This window comes from Lepidothrix coronata, unplaced genomic scaffold (assembly GCF_001604755.1).
Source record: "Lepidothrix coronata isolate B3197 unplaced genomic scaffold, Lepidothrix_coronata-1.0 Scaffold396, whole genome shotgun sequence".
NCBI classification, from domain to species: domain Eukaryota; kingdom Metazoa; phylum Chordata; class Aves; order Passeriformes; family Pipridae; genus Lepidothrix; species Lepidothrix coronata.
In genome coordinates this window covers 5,002-22,588 of record NW_016690576.1, presented here as the reverse complement: position 1 = coordinate 22,588, position 17,587 = coordinate 5,002, and the positions used below count along the sequence as shown (strand labels likewise).

At 54.9% G+C, this 17,587-nt stretch overlaps 1 protein-coding gene across 3 annotated transcripts in view; it reads right to left on the bottom strand.

Annotated features, from left to right (window-relative positions):
• PLEKHM1 (pleckstrin homology and RUN domain containing M1) overlaps window positions 1-17,587 on the bottom strand; it is a 22,960-nt gene that overhangs the window by 4,298 nt on the left and 1,075 nt on the right. The window contains exons 2-12 of one of the 3 annotated variants that reach the window (XM_017839302.1): window positions 16,920-17,334; window positions 13,085-13,173; window positions 11,346-11,593; window positions 9,350-9,976; window positions 7,824-8,160; window positions 5,326-5,566; window positions 3,944-4,849; window positions 2,277-2,422; window positions 1,916-2,109; window positions 1,404-1,467; window positions 812-969 (exon numbers count right to left, since the gene is read on the bottom strand). In XM_017839302.1, the coding sequence (XP_017694791.1) occupies window positions 812-969; window positions 1,404-1,467; window positions 1,916-2,109; window positions 2,277-2,422; window positions 3,944-4,849; window positions 5,326-5,566; window positions 7,824-8,160; window positions 9,350-9,976; window positions 11,346-11,593; window positions 13,085-13,126 (2,963 nt within the window). In that variant the 5' untranslated portion in view covers window positions 13,127-13,173; window positions 16,920-17,334. Of the gene's footprint in view, window positions 1-811; window positions 970-1,403; window positions 1,468-1,915; window positions 2,110-2,276; window positions 2,423-3,943; window positions 4,850-5,325; window positions 5,567-7,823; window positions 8,161-9,349; window positions 9,977-11,345; window positions 11,594-13,084; window positions 13,174-16,230; window positions 16,371-16,919; window positions 17,413-17,587 lie in introns of those variants that run through there. The other 2 variants (XM_017839304.1, XM_017839303.1) reach the window with 2 other exon arrangements.

Genomic DNA, 17,587 nt, shown 5'->3' with positions numbered 1-17,587 from the left:
AGGATGTGGGACATGAGGACACGGCTCCCATGAGGACATGGGCACCACAATATGGTTCCCACAAGGATGTAAGCACCACAGTATGGTTTCCATGAGGACATGGGCATTACAAGGATGTGGGGACCATGACAACATGGGCAGCACAAGGATATGGCTCCCACAAGGATGTGGGACATGAGGACACGGCTCCCATGAGGACATGGGCACCACAATATGGTTCCCACAAGGATGTAAGCACCACAATATGGTTTCCATGAGGACATGGGCATTACAAGGATGTGGGGACCATGACAACATGGGCAGCACAAGGATATGGCTCCCACAAGGATGTGGGACATGAGGACACGGCTCCCATGAGGACATGGACACCATAATATGGTTCCCATGAGGATGTGAGCACCACAGTATGGTTTCCATGAGGACATGGGCATTACAAGGATGTGGGGACCATGACAACATGGGCAGCACAAGGATATGGCTCCCACAAGGATGTGGGACATGAGGACACGGCTCCCATGAGGACATGGGCACCATAATATGGTTCCCATGAGGATGTGAGCACCACAGTATGGTTTCCACGAGGACATGGGCACCACGAGGACACAGGCACCATGAGGACACGGGCACCACTGGGATATGGGCACCAGGAGGATACACAACCACGTCAGACCCATTCCCAGTTCACCCCGAGGCCACATGCCTTGGAAGTGCAGACCCCCTAGGGGGACCCAGGGGCCATCTGGGGCTCCTGGCAGAAGCCAGGCCGTGCCCTGGGGTGTCCTGGCTGCAGGGGGTCAGCGGGGGGGCTCACCTGGTGGTAGTGTCGAACTCAAAGGGGAAGATGATGTCGCTGCTGTTGCAGATCTGGCAGATGAAGCCGCGCTGGGTGCACAGGTCGCAGCTGTAGACGTGGTGGGACGCGAACTGGAGCAGGGACTGCAGGAAGGTCTCGAAGACGCCGTCGGCGATCTGTGGGACAGGGGGGTCAGTGCTCTTGGAGCCCAGCCCTGCCGGGTTCGTGCTGGGTTACACCCGTTCTTGGAGCTGCCACGTGAAGGCAAGGCTGTCCTCCAAACACAACCCACACCCAGGTCACAACGGGACCCTGGAAAACTGAGAGCAGCACCCACAGCCTGCCAGGATGGGGCTCCTGGCTTTGGAATCACTGAAAAATCCAACTGTTGGAAAACTCCTGCTGAAGAAGCACCATGTGGTGTCTCCACAGACCCTGGGGTGTCTTCACCAGCAAAATCCCTATGACAAGGCCAGGTTGGACAGGGCTTGGAGCAACCTGGGTTAGTGGAAGGTATCCCTGCCTGTGGCAGGGGGTGGGACTGGATGGTCTTTAAGGTCCCTTCCAACCCAAACCATTTTGTGATTCTATGACCATGCAAAGCTCTCACCTGCCTCAGATCAGCAACACTGTATTTGTGGGGACACTCCAAGAGGTAATGCCTGTGATCAAGCCTGCAAAGAAGCACAGAGAAAAAGGAGTAGATGGTTTCCACCCCATCTCCAACAGCTTTGGAGCAAGGAGGTGCCTGGACAATGCAGATTCCTAAAGAAAATCACTGCAGAGCCTATTCTTCTATTGTGCCACACATCCCAAATCCTGCCACTGGAAATCGTGTGAGAGCATTTCAAAGCAGGGAGGGAAAAAAGAAAATAAATATCTCATCTATTTTCCCAGGTGTTTCCTGTCCAGCCAGAAGCTCCTCGGCCAGGAAGGTGTTTCCTGAGTCACAGCTCAGTGTGCTGACACAGCCAACAGACAGATAACTCCTTAGGGCAGATGATATGGAGCGAAAAACCAGCCTGAGCCTTGGCAGCACTGCTCTGACAGGGGGTGAGGAGGAGAACCAGGAGACCACGGGGGTGCAAAGAGCAGGGAATGTCACCCAGAGAGGGCCCTCACCGCTTGCTCAGCTCCTTCAGGGCGCCGCTGCGGCACATGATGAGGTAATCCCCCAGCAGCTTCAGCTGTTCCCTGCTCCGGAGGATCCGCCCCATCCTCTCCACGTGCTCGTAGAGGCTCTCGTTGACCAGCTTCAGGTCGATCAGGGGCTGGTTACGGATCTGGGAGAGGAACTTGAGGGCCTGTTTGCACACCTGGGGCACAGAGAGGGGACAGGTGGGCATGGAGCGAGGAGAGGCTCGGAGGGGGGTCTGGGGTGGGCACCTCCAACCTCGGGGAACGCCCAGATGGACATTCAGGAAGCGTGGGCAGATGCCAGAGCGTTTCCCTGCTCCCTGCATGGACCCAGCCCAGGACTCACCCCTCGTTTCGTCAGGTCCCAGTTGTGGATGAGGCGGGAGGGGATCACGGTCTCGTCATCGCGGTGGCAGCTGTCGCAATAGTAGAGCCCGGAGAAGGCGCAGAGCTTGGGCTTGGCGAAGGAGAAGCCAATCTGCCTGGAGCAGCCTGAGGGGAGCAGGGAATGAGAGGGGACCTGAGCCTGCACCCATCACTGCCAGGGCAGGGAGAAACTTTTGGGAGCAGGGAATGGAACAAGTAAGTTTTGGGAGGGGAGGGGGATCAGCTGAAGCACTTGTAGGATGTTCAGTGTGATGTTCCCCAGGCCCTTCCCCATGGATTGTTGGACCATGATGGTCCAACAGGCACCACTTCACTTTTTCTCCATAAAAAGAAGGCTGGACAATCCCTGAACCCACTTTTATCCATCAAGTGGTTCAGTTGTTTGGGTTGTTTGGTTTTTTTTTTTAGGAAAAGTGAATTCTGGAAATATCCCAGTGGTTTAGGGAAGAACCTAAATCCCACCTGCTGCCCCATTACCTCCACCAATGGCTTTGCCCTATTTTACCTTCACTCAGCCCTTTTCTTTCCTGCTGCCATCACAGGGTCCCCAAACCTCATCTTCCAGGGATGAAGTTAGGATGGATTAACCCCAAATCCCCTTTATTATAGCAGTGGGGAATCCAGCTTGGCTTTGACACCCCACCTGTCACACTCTGGGGTGTCTGGAGCTCACCCCTCAAAAACATTCATGGAGATCATGTGCTGCTTTCTGAATATATAATGAAACCCAGCTCTTATTGCTCATTACCCTGAGATGGAAGGGAACACATCCCAGGCTGGGAGTGGGGTGAAAGCAGGGGAGGCAGATCCCTGAAGAAAACCTACACATAAAAACTGGAAATTTGTCTTTTTGGCTTGTTGCTTCCATCTGTGGGGAGGTAGAAGATGCAGGACAGAGCCTGGAGGGAAAGGCAGAGACCAAACAGACCAGAAAAAAAATATATATGAAAAAAAAGGAGAGGGATTAAAAGAAAAAAACCCAACCTGCTGGAGGGTACAAGAAATATAATTGAGGCAGGAGAGAAATCTGAAATTTAATTAACTTAGCGAGGTAAAGAGCAAATTATACCTCCTGTGAAGGTCAGTGAGGGTGCCACCAGCATTGCCCCGTGTGCCAAGAGGCGTCAGGGGAAGGGTAAATGATTGTTTTGCAAAATCAGCTCGTCACACCCATTGCAATCCCTGCTCCTGTGCTGCCTTACTGGAAAAACTGCTCTTGATTGCACTTTCCCCACAGGCTGTGGCCTCAAAATGCCCAGGAAGAGAGTCCTGGGCCTGTGGTCCAGCTAAGGTTGCTTCAATCCCAGTTCCTGACTGTCTGTACCAAAAGCATCTTAAATGGGAGCCCAGCAGCATCCCAGTTGGAGCTGGGCAGGGGTGGGATGGGGATTGTGCCCACAGGACATCAAAGGTGCCACCAACTGGGGACGTGAAACTCCACTGAGAGGCTTTAGTGGTTTGGATTGGGAAACCAGAGAGGCTGTGGCTGCTCCATCCCTGGAAGTGTCCAAGGCCAGGTTGGACTGGGCTTGGAGCAACCTGGGCTAGTGGAATGTGACTCTGCCCATGGCAGGGGGTGGGATGAGATGGTCTTTCAGATCCTTTCCAATCCAAACCAAACTGTACCTGCACAGATGAAGCTCTGAGAGTCCAGGCCCTTCTCCATGGGGATGGCCACCAGGTACTGCAGCAAGAAGCCGTTTTCCTTCACGATGTTCTTCAGGACGACCTGGGAGTGCCCATCCAAGCTCCCACCCAGTGTCAGCGCCTCCTCTGCGCTCTCCAGGTAGGCCATGAGGGCCCTTCGGACCAACAGCCTCCACGAGGCTGCTTCCTCTGCGTTCTCAGCCTGCAGCTTCAGCACAGCCTTGGAGGTGATCACCTTGAAGAACGCGGGTCCCCCCAGGCTCGTGTCCGGGAGGATGTCCTGGATGGTCTCTATGCCGTAACTGTTGCTTAAAATTTTGTCATTGTTCCTGATTTTAAAGCACTTCAGAGTTTCGAGGGACAGGGAAAAAATGAAAGGGACCCAGGTTTTGTCCAGGTCCATGTACAGAACAGCCTCTTTTATCGCATCCAGCTCCGGCTCGTGGGCTGGAGTCCAGTCCAAGCTGTTCCCAGGCACGTCGCTGTGCTGGAGAGCACTGGAGTCACCCTGGACGGGCTGGGCTTCACCTCCATCCTCGGAATACTCCAGAGTCTCCCACTCGTCCTCCTCCAGCTGCGGCCGGCACTTGTGCAGCGCCTCTCGGATCCTGTCCAGCCAGTCCTCGGCCTCGTCCCGAGAAGGGGCTCGGAGGTAGAGCTTCTTCCCCAGGAACACCAGCTCGAAGCGGCCGTCGGAGTGTGTCAGCGCCAGGGACTCGCAGCGCAGCAGGGAGTAGCTCTCCACACAGATCCGATCCTCGTGGTCCAGGAAGAGCCGGAGCTCCAGCGGCGACAGCTCGCAGAAGAACTCCTTCCAGATGCCCATGGCTCCCCTGCGCTCCAGGCTGCCCAGCTTCAGGAGCCCTCGGAAAGGGTTGGAAAGACCTGGGGGAAAGGATGTCTCGGTTTAACTGAAAAAGGAGAAGCCAGGAGAGAGAGAGAAAAGCCAAGGGGGGCTCAAAGCAAGCAACCCAGAGGCACGGCAGCTTGGAGAGCCTGTCCTGGAGGATGGTGGGATGGGGCAGGAGTTGACAGGACCTTGGTCTCCACCATTTGTCCACCTGCACTTGGGTTTCTGTCCATCTGCATTTGGGTTTTGAGGCTGAGAATGAGTGGGACGGCATAAAGAAAAGGTGTCCTGAGGGTGGACAAACCCTCTCCCCCTAAAACACTTCCCACCAGAGCCAATCATGGGCTCAGCAATGCCTTGGGAAGCTGCTCCATTGTCTTCTGTGGCTCTTAGTGCTGCCACCAGCTCACACCAGCCAACAGCTGCTGCCCAAACAGCCCATCATGACCCAGGATAATCCCTGAGCACTGCCCAGGGCAGGCACTGGAGGGAAGCAGGAGGTGGCACGTACCCATCTGCCGGCGGTGCACCACACTGAAGCCCTTTTGCTCCCGTTCTGGGGACATTTTGGGTTTCCCACTCTCCGAGGAGGGCACCGAGAGCCTCTCCAAGTCAAGGGCACTGATGAGCCCCGGGGCCAGCCCCTCACTGTCCCCCTCGGGCCCGAAGCCATTGGTGTCAGCTGTGCTCCCACTGCTCTCTCCTGGGGAAGGTCTGTAGAAATCATCTTCTGAGATCCAGCTCTTTCTTTTCTGTTAAAAAATTAAATATAGCAATTATCAAACTTATCGAACACCCTGTGCCCCTCACACACGCATGTCCACAAAGATCCCTCCTCAGGGGCTGCTCCTGCACAGACCAAATTCCAGGCACTGATGTGTGGGAGCCAGTTGGAGGTTCCTCTGCCCATGGCAGGGGAGTAAAACAAGATGAGCTTTATAAAGTCCCTTCCAACCCAAGCCATTCCATGATTCTCTGCTGGCCATTCCCAGGAGGATGGCTCCCCCGGCTCCCTCCAGTCAGGGAATGCTCTGTGGGACTGTGTCAACAGCTGGGAAATACTGGGATTCTATCCTGGTGGGATTATAAAGTGCAAAATCAATCAGTTCTCTCCCCCTAAAATCACTGTGGAGGGAGAGCACATTCCCTGCACTGACCACAGGCATTTGGATTGTTCTGATGGAGGGTGGGATTCCAGCCCTGCCATGGAACAGCATGAGCTTGCCTGGAGCAGCAGCACCAGCCATGTTCCAGGAGGAGCAGGGATGGGGAGAGGTACAGAGAAGATGTCCAGGATGAAATATAAGACCTGTGGCTCACAAACACTTGGCCTGAGTCATGCAGGGAAAAAATAAAGCAGGGAAGGCAGAAGAAACCTTTGTCTGCTGTGTCAGGAGGGGATGAGACCCATGGGCAGAAGAAAACATGGCTGTAACTTCTCCAGGAGTTCTTCTGGCTTCAAGAATCACAGAACCATTAAGGTTGGAAAAGCCCTCCAAGATCACCAAGTCTAACCTGTGACTGATTCCCCCTTGTCAACCAGACCAGAGCACTGAGTGCCACGTCCAGTAATTCCTTGCACACCTCCAGGAATGGGGATTCCACCACCTCCCTGGGCAGCCCCTTCCAAAGCCTGATAACCCTTTCAGTGAAGAAATTCCTCCTGAAAGGAGCAAGGTTCTGGGACAAGGTCCCTGAACAAACAGCAGTAGGAAAAAACCCAGCTCAGTGCCCTGGCACGAGGGAGCAGCATCCCTACACTCAGGGCTGCATCCCACCAGGAATGTCCTCTCAGCTTCCCTTCCCAGCTTTCCAAGAGCCTTTTATCCTGAATAACAAGGTAAGTGACAGCACAAGAGCTGTCACCACCCTGTGGGAGGATCACGGGGGGGTGGTGGTGGTGCAGCTCCTGCAGCTCCCGGCTTACTCCCGGGGCAGGAATGCAGGTTGCTCCGTGAGTCATGGGAGAGCAGGGGGAATTTCCTGTTGACACAGTATGTTATACATAGATTAGGTCAAACTGGCTCAGGGCCACGAGGAAGCAGCAGAAACGGGATAAGCAGGAGGGAACTGAAAGGAGCAGAGAGCAGGAATGGTCTGGGGGGTATGAGGTATATCTTAACCTCACCAGGGTGGAAAGGATGGGAACCAGGATGGAAACAATGGGAACCAGGACGGAAAAGTCAGTTACAAATCAGACAGAGGACGAGGCTGTTCAGAGAGTTTCCTAAAAGCAAAAGCGAGTGGATGTGGCTCAGCTCCGTGTGGCTGCAGGGGAAATCCGCCGCTGCTCAAGCCCAGCACCCGGGAATGCCATCCCACTCTGGGAACAGATGTGTTGCAGGAGGGTTTTTCCGCTGGGAGACTACTTTATTTCCTGTCCAGTCAACCCTTTTCCTCCTCTTACGTGGACCATAAAGGAAGAAAAGTCCCCATGAGAACCTCAGTTCCAGGGCTGTTTTATCTCTTGCACACAGCCCACGGCCAGATTTGTGTGAGAGCTCATCCCTCTCCAGATAGCCTTAATAAACTTCCTGCTGCAGCCACTCCTGGAGAGGGATGACTGACAGGCCAGGCGGACGTTCAAAGGCTTTAGTGTCTCTTTTACCAGAGAATACAGACTTTGATCCAATTTCTCCCAGAGCCGCTGCATGGATACTACTCCATGGAGTCCAGGAAGATGCCTGTGGAGTGGGGAGCATCACTGGCAACCAAGTGGGAGCAGCACAGAAGATGGGAGTTTGGAGAAATCCATTTCTGTAAGTGTTTAATGCCAGGTTGGGTGGGCTTGGAGCAACCTGGTCTAGTGGAAAGTGTCCCTGCCCATGGCAGGGGGTCAGAACTGGATGATCTTTAAGGTCCCTTCCAACCCAAACCATTCTGGGATTCCCTAATTCTATGAAACCGCTGCCTCCTCAAAAAACCGTCATGAGTTTTGTTTTTCCTTTTCCATTAGGTCAGGGAGCAAAACACCAAGGAGATGGGAAGGGAAGGAGCTGTAAGACCTACCGGACAGCCCAGCAGGGGAGAGAGCAGGTACTCGGCCGTGGGACTCCGGACTGCCAGGCTGCCCTCGCCGCTGCCGCGCTCCCCTCTGCTTGGACCATCCCTCCGTGGGGCTGGAACGCTGGCTGTGCCACCAGCATCTCCCTCCTCATGGCTGGTGGGTGCTGTGTCACCTGTTGGAGCGGAGCTGTTGGTGCCGGGGGGTGGTTCCTGGTGCGCTCTGGGGGTCGGTGCCGGGGGGCCCGCGGGCGGCCGGGGGGAGCAGCCCAGCACGCTGGGGACCAGCCGTCCCTCCGGAGCCTCCGGGCTCGGCCGGGCTTTGCTGAACTCGGACAACACCCTTGAAAGGGAAAAATGATTGGTTTGAATGCAGCTGCAATGGCTAAAACCTGTAAACCCCCCCCAGTTATTGTAAATTATAACCGTGTAAAAAGGGCTCGGCAGCACTGCCGTCCTCCACGGGCTGGCAGCACGGTGTGGCCGGAAAATCCCAATGATGCCAACAGAAAAATGTGGGATTTGTGCCCCACAGAGCAGTGTCAGCCCCATAGCACGGCAGCAGAACCCTGCCTGCAATGGGAGCATTCCCCAGTTACACACATTAAAGGGGTTTGATTCCATGGATGCGGGGAGTGCTGGGTGCTCCCACAGCCCCAGCCCCACGTACAGCTCCTGGACACGAATCCAGCCTTGGACCATGTGCCAAATTTCAACTGTTTTTGTTAATGAGCAATTAATAGTGGAGCCTGGCCAGAGGAGTGGCTGTTCCCATGGCCCCGCTTCACTGCCAGCCCCAGAATCAAACCAGCCCAAGATTAAAACTTGAAACAGCATCTCCATCACGAGTTTAATCCAATCAAGGCAGGTTCTTCCAGGACCTTTGGAAGATGCAAAATCCTGAAAGTAGGGAATGATGCTGTTATAGATGGGGGAGCACAGCCTGCAGCTCTAAACCCTCCTGAAGACCTTCACTGGGAAGAGGCATCATCCCGAGGCTGGGCTCCCTCAGAGTCACATTTTAAAGGTGGTACGGAAAATATTTACTGACTACTCAGAGCTTATATAACCCTGGAAATCTTTGTGCTGGATGCTCGGCAGGAATAAATCACAAGGATGACAAACCAACAACCTCCCTCCTCTGAATGATCTGCAGAAGCTGCAAATTATAACCCTTCCTGTGACCAAACTCATTTCTTTCCCCTCACAGAAAGCCCTGGAGCAACCCCCAGCATGCACCAGGGAGATGTGACATTCCTGAAACCAGGGAGCAGCATTTTTCTGATGTTTCTGCCCTGCTAAAGAGGACACACACAGACTTCAGTGGCCATGAGCTCATTTGCAGTGGCAGCAGGGGCTCAGTGAGCTGTGCCGAGTGGTTTGTAAAAACAACGAAGGCCCTTTCCAGGAGGAAAAAACCAGCTTGTGAAAGAAAAACAGGGAGAAAGGCTTCCTTCTTATAGAGAGAAAATAATGAGAGCCCAGAGAGGGTTAAAAATCCCTTTGGAGAGGAGAGCTGGGGCAGGACTCACTCTTGCAGTGACCTGTCCAGGTCCTCGGCGGTGGCCGTGCCCAGGTCAGAGTCGCAGGACAGCGGCTCCTCGCTGCGCTCGGGGCTGCGGGCGCAGGGGGCCGGCGGGATGCTGTCCGAGCCCAGGCTGGAGGAGAGCTGGGACGAGCTCGTGGTGTTCAGGCTCAGCGAGGACGACGTGAGCTTGATCTTGCTGCTGGCTTTGCCGATGGGCAGCGCCGAGGGCTGGATCTCGATCTCGTCCGACCCCGACGACTGCGAGATGGAACCCAGCGACGCTTTCCTGCGGGGCTCGGATGTGAGGGGCTCCAGCAGCTCCGAAACGGGACACAGGCCCGACAGGGACAGGGGGGTGATGGTCCACTCATTCAGAACTGCTGATTTATAGGACAGCTCGAAGGTTAGGGACGATAAACCCTGCAAGTAGCAGAGGAGAAACTCGCACTCCTCGGCGTCCAGGAGCAGAGCGGGCGCTTGGTAGTACTCGGACAGCCGGGAGCGATCCCGCAGGAGCAGCTTCAAGTAACACTCCATGAGCCCATCGTTCAGTGCCAGCCTCAGCCAGGCACGGCAGCGACCCACATCTGTGTTGATAAACATGAGCTGTTCCAGCTCCGAGACAATATTCCTGGGAAAAAGGAGGACAAAGGACAGAACAGGACGTGAGCGGCTCCGTTTAGGTCCATCATGGGGCAGAGGAGAAGCAAAGCCTCCATCAGGAACTGCCCAACCTGCTCTGCTATGGGGAGTTTAGAAGCTGGGATAAAACAGGCTGTGGAAAATCTCTTTCCTTCATGGAAAATGTGGTTTGTCATGGAGAAAAATAGCTCCCGAATGCCCCAAAGCTAAATGTGTTGGTAAGGATCCAAGGCAGCCCTTGGGTGCCTCGGCTTCTTCTCCTCTCTCTGGCTGGAGGCATCTCCCACCCATTGCTTGCCCTGGACCAAGGATGCAGAGGGGGGAATTCCTGCTGTCCCTGCATATTAGTGGGGTTTGTGCTGGCTGGATCCTCCTTGGTGACAACCACGTGTCTAAATCCTCACTTCAAATTTAAAAGCGCCAAAACACAGTGAAAACTGCTGTGGCAGCCCCAAAAAAACAACCTGGCTTGGGTCGAGCTCCTCTGCAAGCAATCTCAGCCTCTGGAATTCAACTGTTCTTCCCTAAGATCCAACAGCGACACCACGGTCCCTGGATCCTGCCTGCTCCCAGCTCACACCAGCACCACAGACGCCTCAAAAACCAGGGCAAAAGTTTTGTAAGACTTCTTTTTTAATCTGTCTCTCAAGACAGAAGAAAAAAACCTTCAAAGGGCACAAAAATATCCCCTGTAGAATGTGAAAGAATTATTTTCATCCGCTCTTTCATAATTCAGGAGTCGGTGATGGAGCTGGATGAGGCTTTCAGAACAATTTGTGTGTGGGCTGTTATTTACTGTGGGAGAACTTAGCTTAGGGAGTGGCTCAGAAAAACCCCAGTAAATAGTAGTCACCCAGAGAGACCTCCTCGAAGGCTGTTGGGATGTGGGGAAACAGGGTCAACCAGCCCCAGTAGATCCAGGTCAGGAGAGAGACCAGATCCCTGCATGTGCATCCCATAAACAGCTTCTGCCGGACGCCACTGCAGTCACTGGGGTTCCACGGGGGACCTGGAACCACCACATACAGCCTGGCACCCAAAAATAAATAGAAAGGGGTGTGTCTTCACAATTTAATCCCTCAACTGTTTGGGGACATCAGCTCACCCCCAGCACACGCTCAGAGGGGCCATAGGGGGCCCAGCCCCTCTCAGCACCGCAGGGGCTTCGCTCTCCTACCTCCAACCCCCCAAACCCCTGTGAGGGTGCCTCTTCCCCAAACTGAATGGACTGAGCATGCAGGATGGGGTAGAGATGCACTGAGCCATCCTGCTGCCCACCATTCCCTGAATTTTACTGCACCAAAGACAAGGGATAAACGCGAGCGCGCAAATCCCTTTCAGCAGCAACAGGCACTCACCGATGGGTGATGCTCTTCAGCAGGCCCCAAAAGACCGGCTGGGGAAGGGGTCCTCGACCCCCTGATTTCTTCCCTTTCCCCCCAGTCTGTGCCTTGATGTGCTTGGCCTTCAGCCCATGCACAAAAACAGCTTCCAGGGCGCTGCAGAGCGTGTTGGCATTGCCGTCATCGCTGGTGACGACGGCGTCCGAGCTCACGTACTGCTTCTGCAGGGCCTTGATGGCATTCACCAGCTGCTTCTTGATCAGCTGAAAGGCAGGAGGTGCATGTTTGGATCATAAAAAGAAAACGATTAGGAAGGTTTTCATGTAAAAGGGCTCAAACCCAGCAAGGCTCATTCACAGCAAAGCACCACGTGATTCCTGCCTCCTCCTTTGCAGTGGCTGAACTGGGAGCATTGCAGCTGAACTGGTTGAGCTGGGGTCTCACACTGCTGACATTACAGTTTGTGTAGCTTATTTTGTTAAAAAAATAATAATTAATGCAATTTTGTGGTGTTTCAGAGCTGGGGTTGCTTTTGGAGCATGTGGTGCTTCCTCTGCAGGCAGCAAATAGCTTAAGGGGGTAGGGAAGGCACTTTCTCAGGGGAAACACGAGGATTAAGTGTGGGTGAGAAAGGAGAAGCTCAGAGGAGGGAACAGAGCCCCTGAGCTCGTGCAGGTCAGCCCAAGCAGCATGTGACATGTGACACGCTGACGGGTCCCACCAGCAGAAATCAAAGCCATCGACCTCGCTGGCCGTGCTGGTTAAACCTCAGGCACTGCTGGGATGGGCCCCCAAAACAGAGGGGTTTGGAAGAACACCGGGGTTCAGCTCCTGCCTTTGAAGAGACTCAGCAGGTTCTGAAGCTGGAACTTGGGATTTTTACCTTCCAGCAGCTTTACTTCCCTCTCCCACCAGTCAAAAGCAGGAAGTTCAGTGAATTTTACGCTGGTGGAGAGGATTTTTTTCCTCATGCAGCTGAGCCTGGGTGTCTCAACCAACCTTATTTCAAATCCAGGTTGTGTTTACAAGTAGGCACTTGGAAAACACCACAAATTCCTCTGGGGCCCCGCCATGTTTCAGCATCAGGCAGCATTCCAGGCAAACGCTGAACATTCCCTGACCAGGGCTTGGGCAGACTTTGATTCGAGCCTGGGTTGGCTGCACAAACCCATATTAAATTTCCAGCCTGGGATATTTTTTTCAGCATCTAAATAAGATTTCCAGCAGCTGGAGCTCAAGGACAACAGTGGGGGGAGTGTGTCCCTTATTGGGGTGCTGTTTTTCAGCAGCCCCCAGGTCGGCTGGCCCAAGGAAGGAGCACCACGGGCTGAGAGGATTAAAGAGTGCAAATGATTTTATCAGCCACACATGGAGTCATCCTGCCTTGGGATGAACTAAACACTCAGGTTTAACTGCTGCTGTTGATATTGTTAAAGGTGTTTAAACTCCCAAAGTTGGGGGAAGAGACCCCAAACTGGGGGGGGTGACAACATCCCTTCGCCCAGGTATTGGGCCTGAGCACCTTCCCTGCCCCACCCATGTGGGGTCTTGCAAAGCCCTGGTGTGGCTTTAACCCACACACACTTTATTTCCTTTAATCCCCCTGCCCAGACAAACCATCCCAATCCCGATATAAACCATCCCAATCCCAGCTGGCAGCACCCACAAGTCCTACCACGTCCCCAGCAGTGACTGGAGTTGCACTGGGTAGTACGTGGAGCTATGTGGGGAGCACTGGGGTGGGTCTGGCTCACCTGTATGGCTTCCTTGGGATCATCGAGGTGGCTGGAATGCATCTCCGCTGCTGCCGCTCCCGGTGCCGGGCGCTGCCTTCACATGTCACCTGGGGACGAGGAGGAGATGTCTGAGCACCCAGTGGGGTTACACCCGACTCACCTGCCAGCTGAAGGGCTTCTGGTGCCACGCAAAAGGGGTGGATCTTGCACCGAGGAATTCTGCAGGTGCTCATGGCCAGGATGCTGCTGGATCCGAGCTGGGAGTGAGCTATGACCTCATGAAAAGGTACCACACTTCCCAGGGACCTGGGGAGTTTTGGGCAAAACAGAGCATGGCCAAGAGCCTGGGAGGGAGTAATTAACCCCTGCGAGGTTCCAGCAGGCAGTCCCCAGGCTGGGTGAGCTGCCAGGCAGGTCCAGCCAGCAGCACCACACGCAGGGCCAGGGACGGCTGCCCCTCTCCCTGTGTCACCTGCAACGTGTGAGCCTGAAGGACGGCACCCAAAAACCATGGGAGTGGCATGAGGTGGCCTGGACAAGGGGGTGTCACCCCCTAGCAGGCTGTGGGAAGATATGAGGAGGAGGAGGAGGAGGAGCAGCAGCAATGCTGCTGCCCAACCCAGCTGGGACAGACTCTCTGGGCACAGAGCCGTCTGGGAAGGAATCATGGAATCCCAGAATGGCTTGGGTTGGAAGGGACCTTAAGGACCATCCAGTTTCACCCTCTGCCATGGGCAGGGACACCTTCCACTAGCCCAGGTTGCTCCAAGCCCTGTCCAACCTGGTCTTCGACACTTCCAGGGATCCAGGGGCAGCCACAGCTTCTCTGGGCAACCTGTGCCAGGGCCTCCCCACCCTCATGGATAAGAATTTCTTCCCAATATCCAATCTGAATCTCCTGTTTCAGTTTAAACACATTCCCCCTTTTCTTGTCACTTGTCTGCCTGTGTAAAGTCGCTCTGCACCTTTTTTATAAGCCCCTTTAAGCACTGGAAGGCTGCAGGTTCTCCATGAGGCTGATAAATCCCAGGACTTTCCCACTCCAGGGGGTGCAGATGCCAGGGCTGCTCTGAGGCTTTGGTGGGAGACAGAGAAAAATCAGTGCCCTCCCACTATGGGAAACCCTGGAAAACCAGATGTGAGCAGGCAGTGGCAGCCTGGCTGGGTCACCTGCCACTGCAGGGGGTTTGCAGACAAGGGACCTTTGACTTCTGACTCTTGGCTTCCTGCCCTGTTCCTCTCTGGGAGCCATTTGCCGAAACCGAGCTGTCCCTGGAGCCCCTGAGGGCAGAACACGTGGCTGTCAGAGAGATGCCCATGGCACAGCTGGATCCCTGACCAAAAACCATGGATCCCAGCATGGAGAAGGGTCCAAGAGCTGCTCCAGCACCTGCTACGGCCCAAAGTTTCCTAAGGACGTGAGAGGTTGGAGGAGGAATTTATTCACAGAATCCCAGAATTGTTCAGGTTGGAAGGGACCTCAAAGTTCACCCAATCCCACCTTCCACTAGCCCAGGTTGCTCCAAGCCCCGTCCAACCTGGCCTTGGACACTTCCAGGGATGCGGCAGCCACAGCTTCTCTGGGCAACCTGTGCCAGTGTCTGACCTCCCTCCCAGGGAAGAATTTCTGGCCAATATCCCATCTAACCCTGCCCTTTGGCAGTGGGAAGCCATTCCCTCCTGTCCTATTAAGCCATTCCCTTAAGTTGAAAGAGAAGGAGAGCCCAGCACTGGCCACAGGGTTGGATATGCCCCTGGCAGACAATGGCCTTGGAATGGGCATTGATGTTTTTAGGTTTTATTTCCAAGCCAACACAAAAATCCCAGAGCTTTCCCTGAGCAGAGCTGATGGCATCAACCTGCCCCTCTCCTGCCAAGCCTGGGCAGAACTGTGCTTTACTGAGCAGCTCCTACACGGCCATGGCCAGTCCCAAGGGTGGTCCAAGTCTAGAGCAGTTTAAACCCAGAGCAGCCCAAATCCAGAGCAGTTTAAACCTGGAGCAGTCCAGACCAAGAGCAGCCCCTGCAGGTACCCCACCAGCCACTGGTGCTGGGAGCAGCAGGACAAGAGCTCTTTGAGGCCAAACCCCGGATTGATCCTCAGTGTTTCCAGAGTTCACAGGCAATTTCAGAGAAAAGGAAACTGTTTTCGCCACGACTTGTCATAAGATTTCCTCCCTTTGAGTTGCAACACAGAAATGGGAGAGTGCAGGGATTACAGGGAAGTTGACCTCTGGCTCAAGAGGCTGCTGGGGGGTTTGGGGAGCGAGGCAACCCCTAAGTGGCAGCAGTGGTTGATGGGGACAGCAGGGAGCCATCCCCATCTCTACCCTCCATCCAGGAGGCTCAGGCTCCTTGGGGCTGGACAAACTCTGCCCCTTTTCCCACCACATCCTGTGAACAAGAGACACATCCCACCTGAGACACTGAGGGTGGGAGAAGACCCGAGGGTGGGCATAGGGTAGCATTTCTCATGCCCAGACAGGCAGCACAGGTGTTTCAGCTCCAGGACTGCAGCCACCACCCGTGCTCTTGGCATTGGCCACCCTGACATCCTGAGCCGGTCACAGGGAAAGGGATGACAGCGGTGGTTTTGCAAAGACCTCGTCTTAAGTTTTGCAAAGACCTTGCCTAAGTTTTACAAAGCGAGTGTTATTCCCCCAAAAGACATGTTCCTTTGCCAGCATCACCTCCTCCAGCAACTGCAGGAGGTAAGACACTGAGGGCACCCGCCGCCTTCACCACAGGACTCTCCACTCCCACCACGACCAGTCCGACCAGTTTGTTCCAGTGCCACAAATCCACGCGGCACCACTTATGTTGGGACAACATTTTCCTGAATAATGAGTGCAAGGAACCAGCTCCAAGGTGGATTTCACCCAGGACTTGTGCTGGGAGGAAATTGGGGAACACAGGGAAATCGGATCGGCGGCACTGGCTCTAGAAGGAACCAGGGGGCTCTGGAGCACTACCAGGCAGATCCTGGAAAGCCACGGCTGTTCCCTGTGATCTTGAAGGCATAAGAGATGGGATGGATGTGCAAACACAGACAAGCCCATCTACAGCAGAGAAAACCCACGAGGTTTCCCAGCAGTCACCACCCCCGCAGCTCGAGTGAAAATCAAACAAGTGAGGAACAGCCCCAGAGAAGGAGTTTGACCTACCGAGGAGGAGAGACACTGGCGCAAGGGCAGAGCTGCTGCTTCCCCAAACTGCTGCAAAACAGCCAGATTCTTTGGGATTCTTGCTGGAATCAAGCCTTGTGCCAGCAGAGGCAGAGCCCCCCGTCCCAGAGCTCGGCTCCTCAGTCTCCCAAGAAGTGAGTTATAAATAAACAGCAGGTCACTGCCTGTGCTCAGCGGGTGGAAAACAACAGCCCACGACGGCGGCATGAGCTGGTGACTCAAGGCCTGGACACGGGGCCAGTCATTTTCCAAGCACGAGGGCCGTGCCAGTCACCTTCTGCCCCAGGACATGGGGGCTCTGACGGGATGGTGGGTCCAAGGGCCGATGTGGGGACAACCCTGTCCTCCCACCCAGCTCCTGCATTCCACCCTGGCCACGCTAAAAACACAAGCTGAGCCCAGACAGAGGCAGCCTGGCAGCAGGGGAGGCAGCTGGCATGGCTGGTGAGGTGGCTGGATGGAGGATAAAACCCCTTGAAAACAGGTTGGCAAGGGTTAAGGCTGGGCAGATCACCCTCATGGTCTGACTTTGGTTCCTTCCCTGAACCCAGCCTGGCCTGAGGCAGCACTGCTGTGACTCCCAGGGCAGGAACACAGGCCTGGTATGAGGAACAGGTCCATCACACCACCCTCATCCCCACGGAACCATCTCCTCGCAGCTCACAAACCTGCTGGTGGCCAGGGAAGCGTCGTCGCTGATGAACCCTCTGAGTTCTGCCCCGCAGGAGCCCAGGAGCAGCCGGGGCAGGAGGAGCAGCCACTGAGCTCCCAGCCTGGATGGTGAGACTGTGTTTCCCAACACTCCAACCCGGGAATTCCCTTCAACCTGTTGCCTACTCCTGCACCAGGCTACAATTTGCCGGAGCTGAAGGGAGAGCTGGAGTTGATTTTCCGAGGGAGCCGCTGTGCAGGGGCAGGGGCGAAGCGGGTTCTGAAACCCCCAGCGTGTCGAGGCAAGGTGTTCCCAGATTTAATACTCCCAGTCTTTGTGTCCCTTCGGATTCCCGGCGCTGGAGTTTCCCAGTTGGTTTTCCTGGTGCCATCGGGGGGTTCGCATCCGTGGGGATGGGAGACAGGGGGTCACTGGAAGGGAAGGCAACAAGGAGACGACTTTTTAAACTGTATTTTCACAAGAACTACCCAGAGCTGGTAATTTTCAGTGAAAAACCCGTGGTTTATTGACGATGGAATGCCTGATAAACCAGGGGAAGCTGCAGGGATCCCACAGGGATCTCGGGCTTGTGGAGGAACAGGCCGAGAGGTTTGGGGTGTCAGTGCTGGCAGGAGGGGATTGAGGACCAGGCACCAACCCGCTGTGGGACCCCACAGGGGTGCA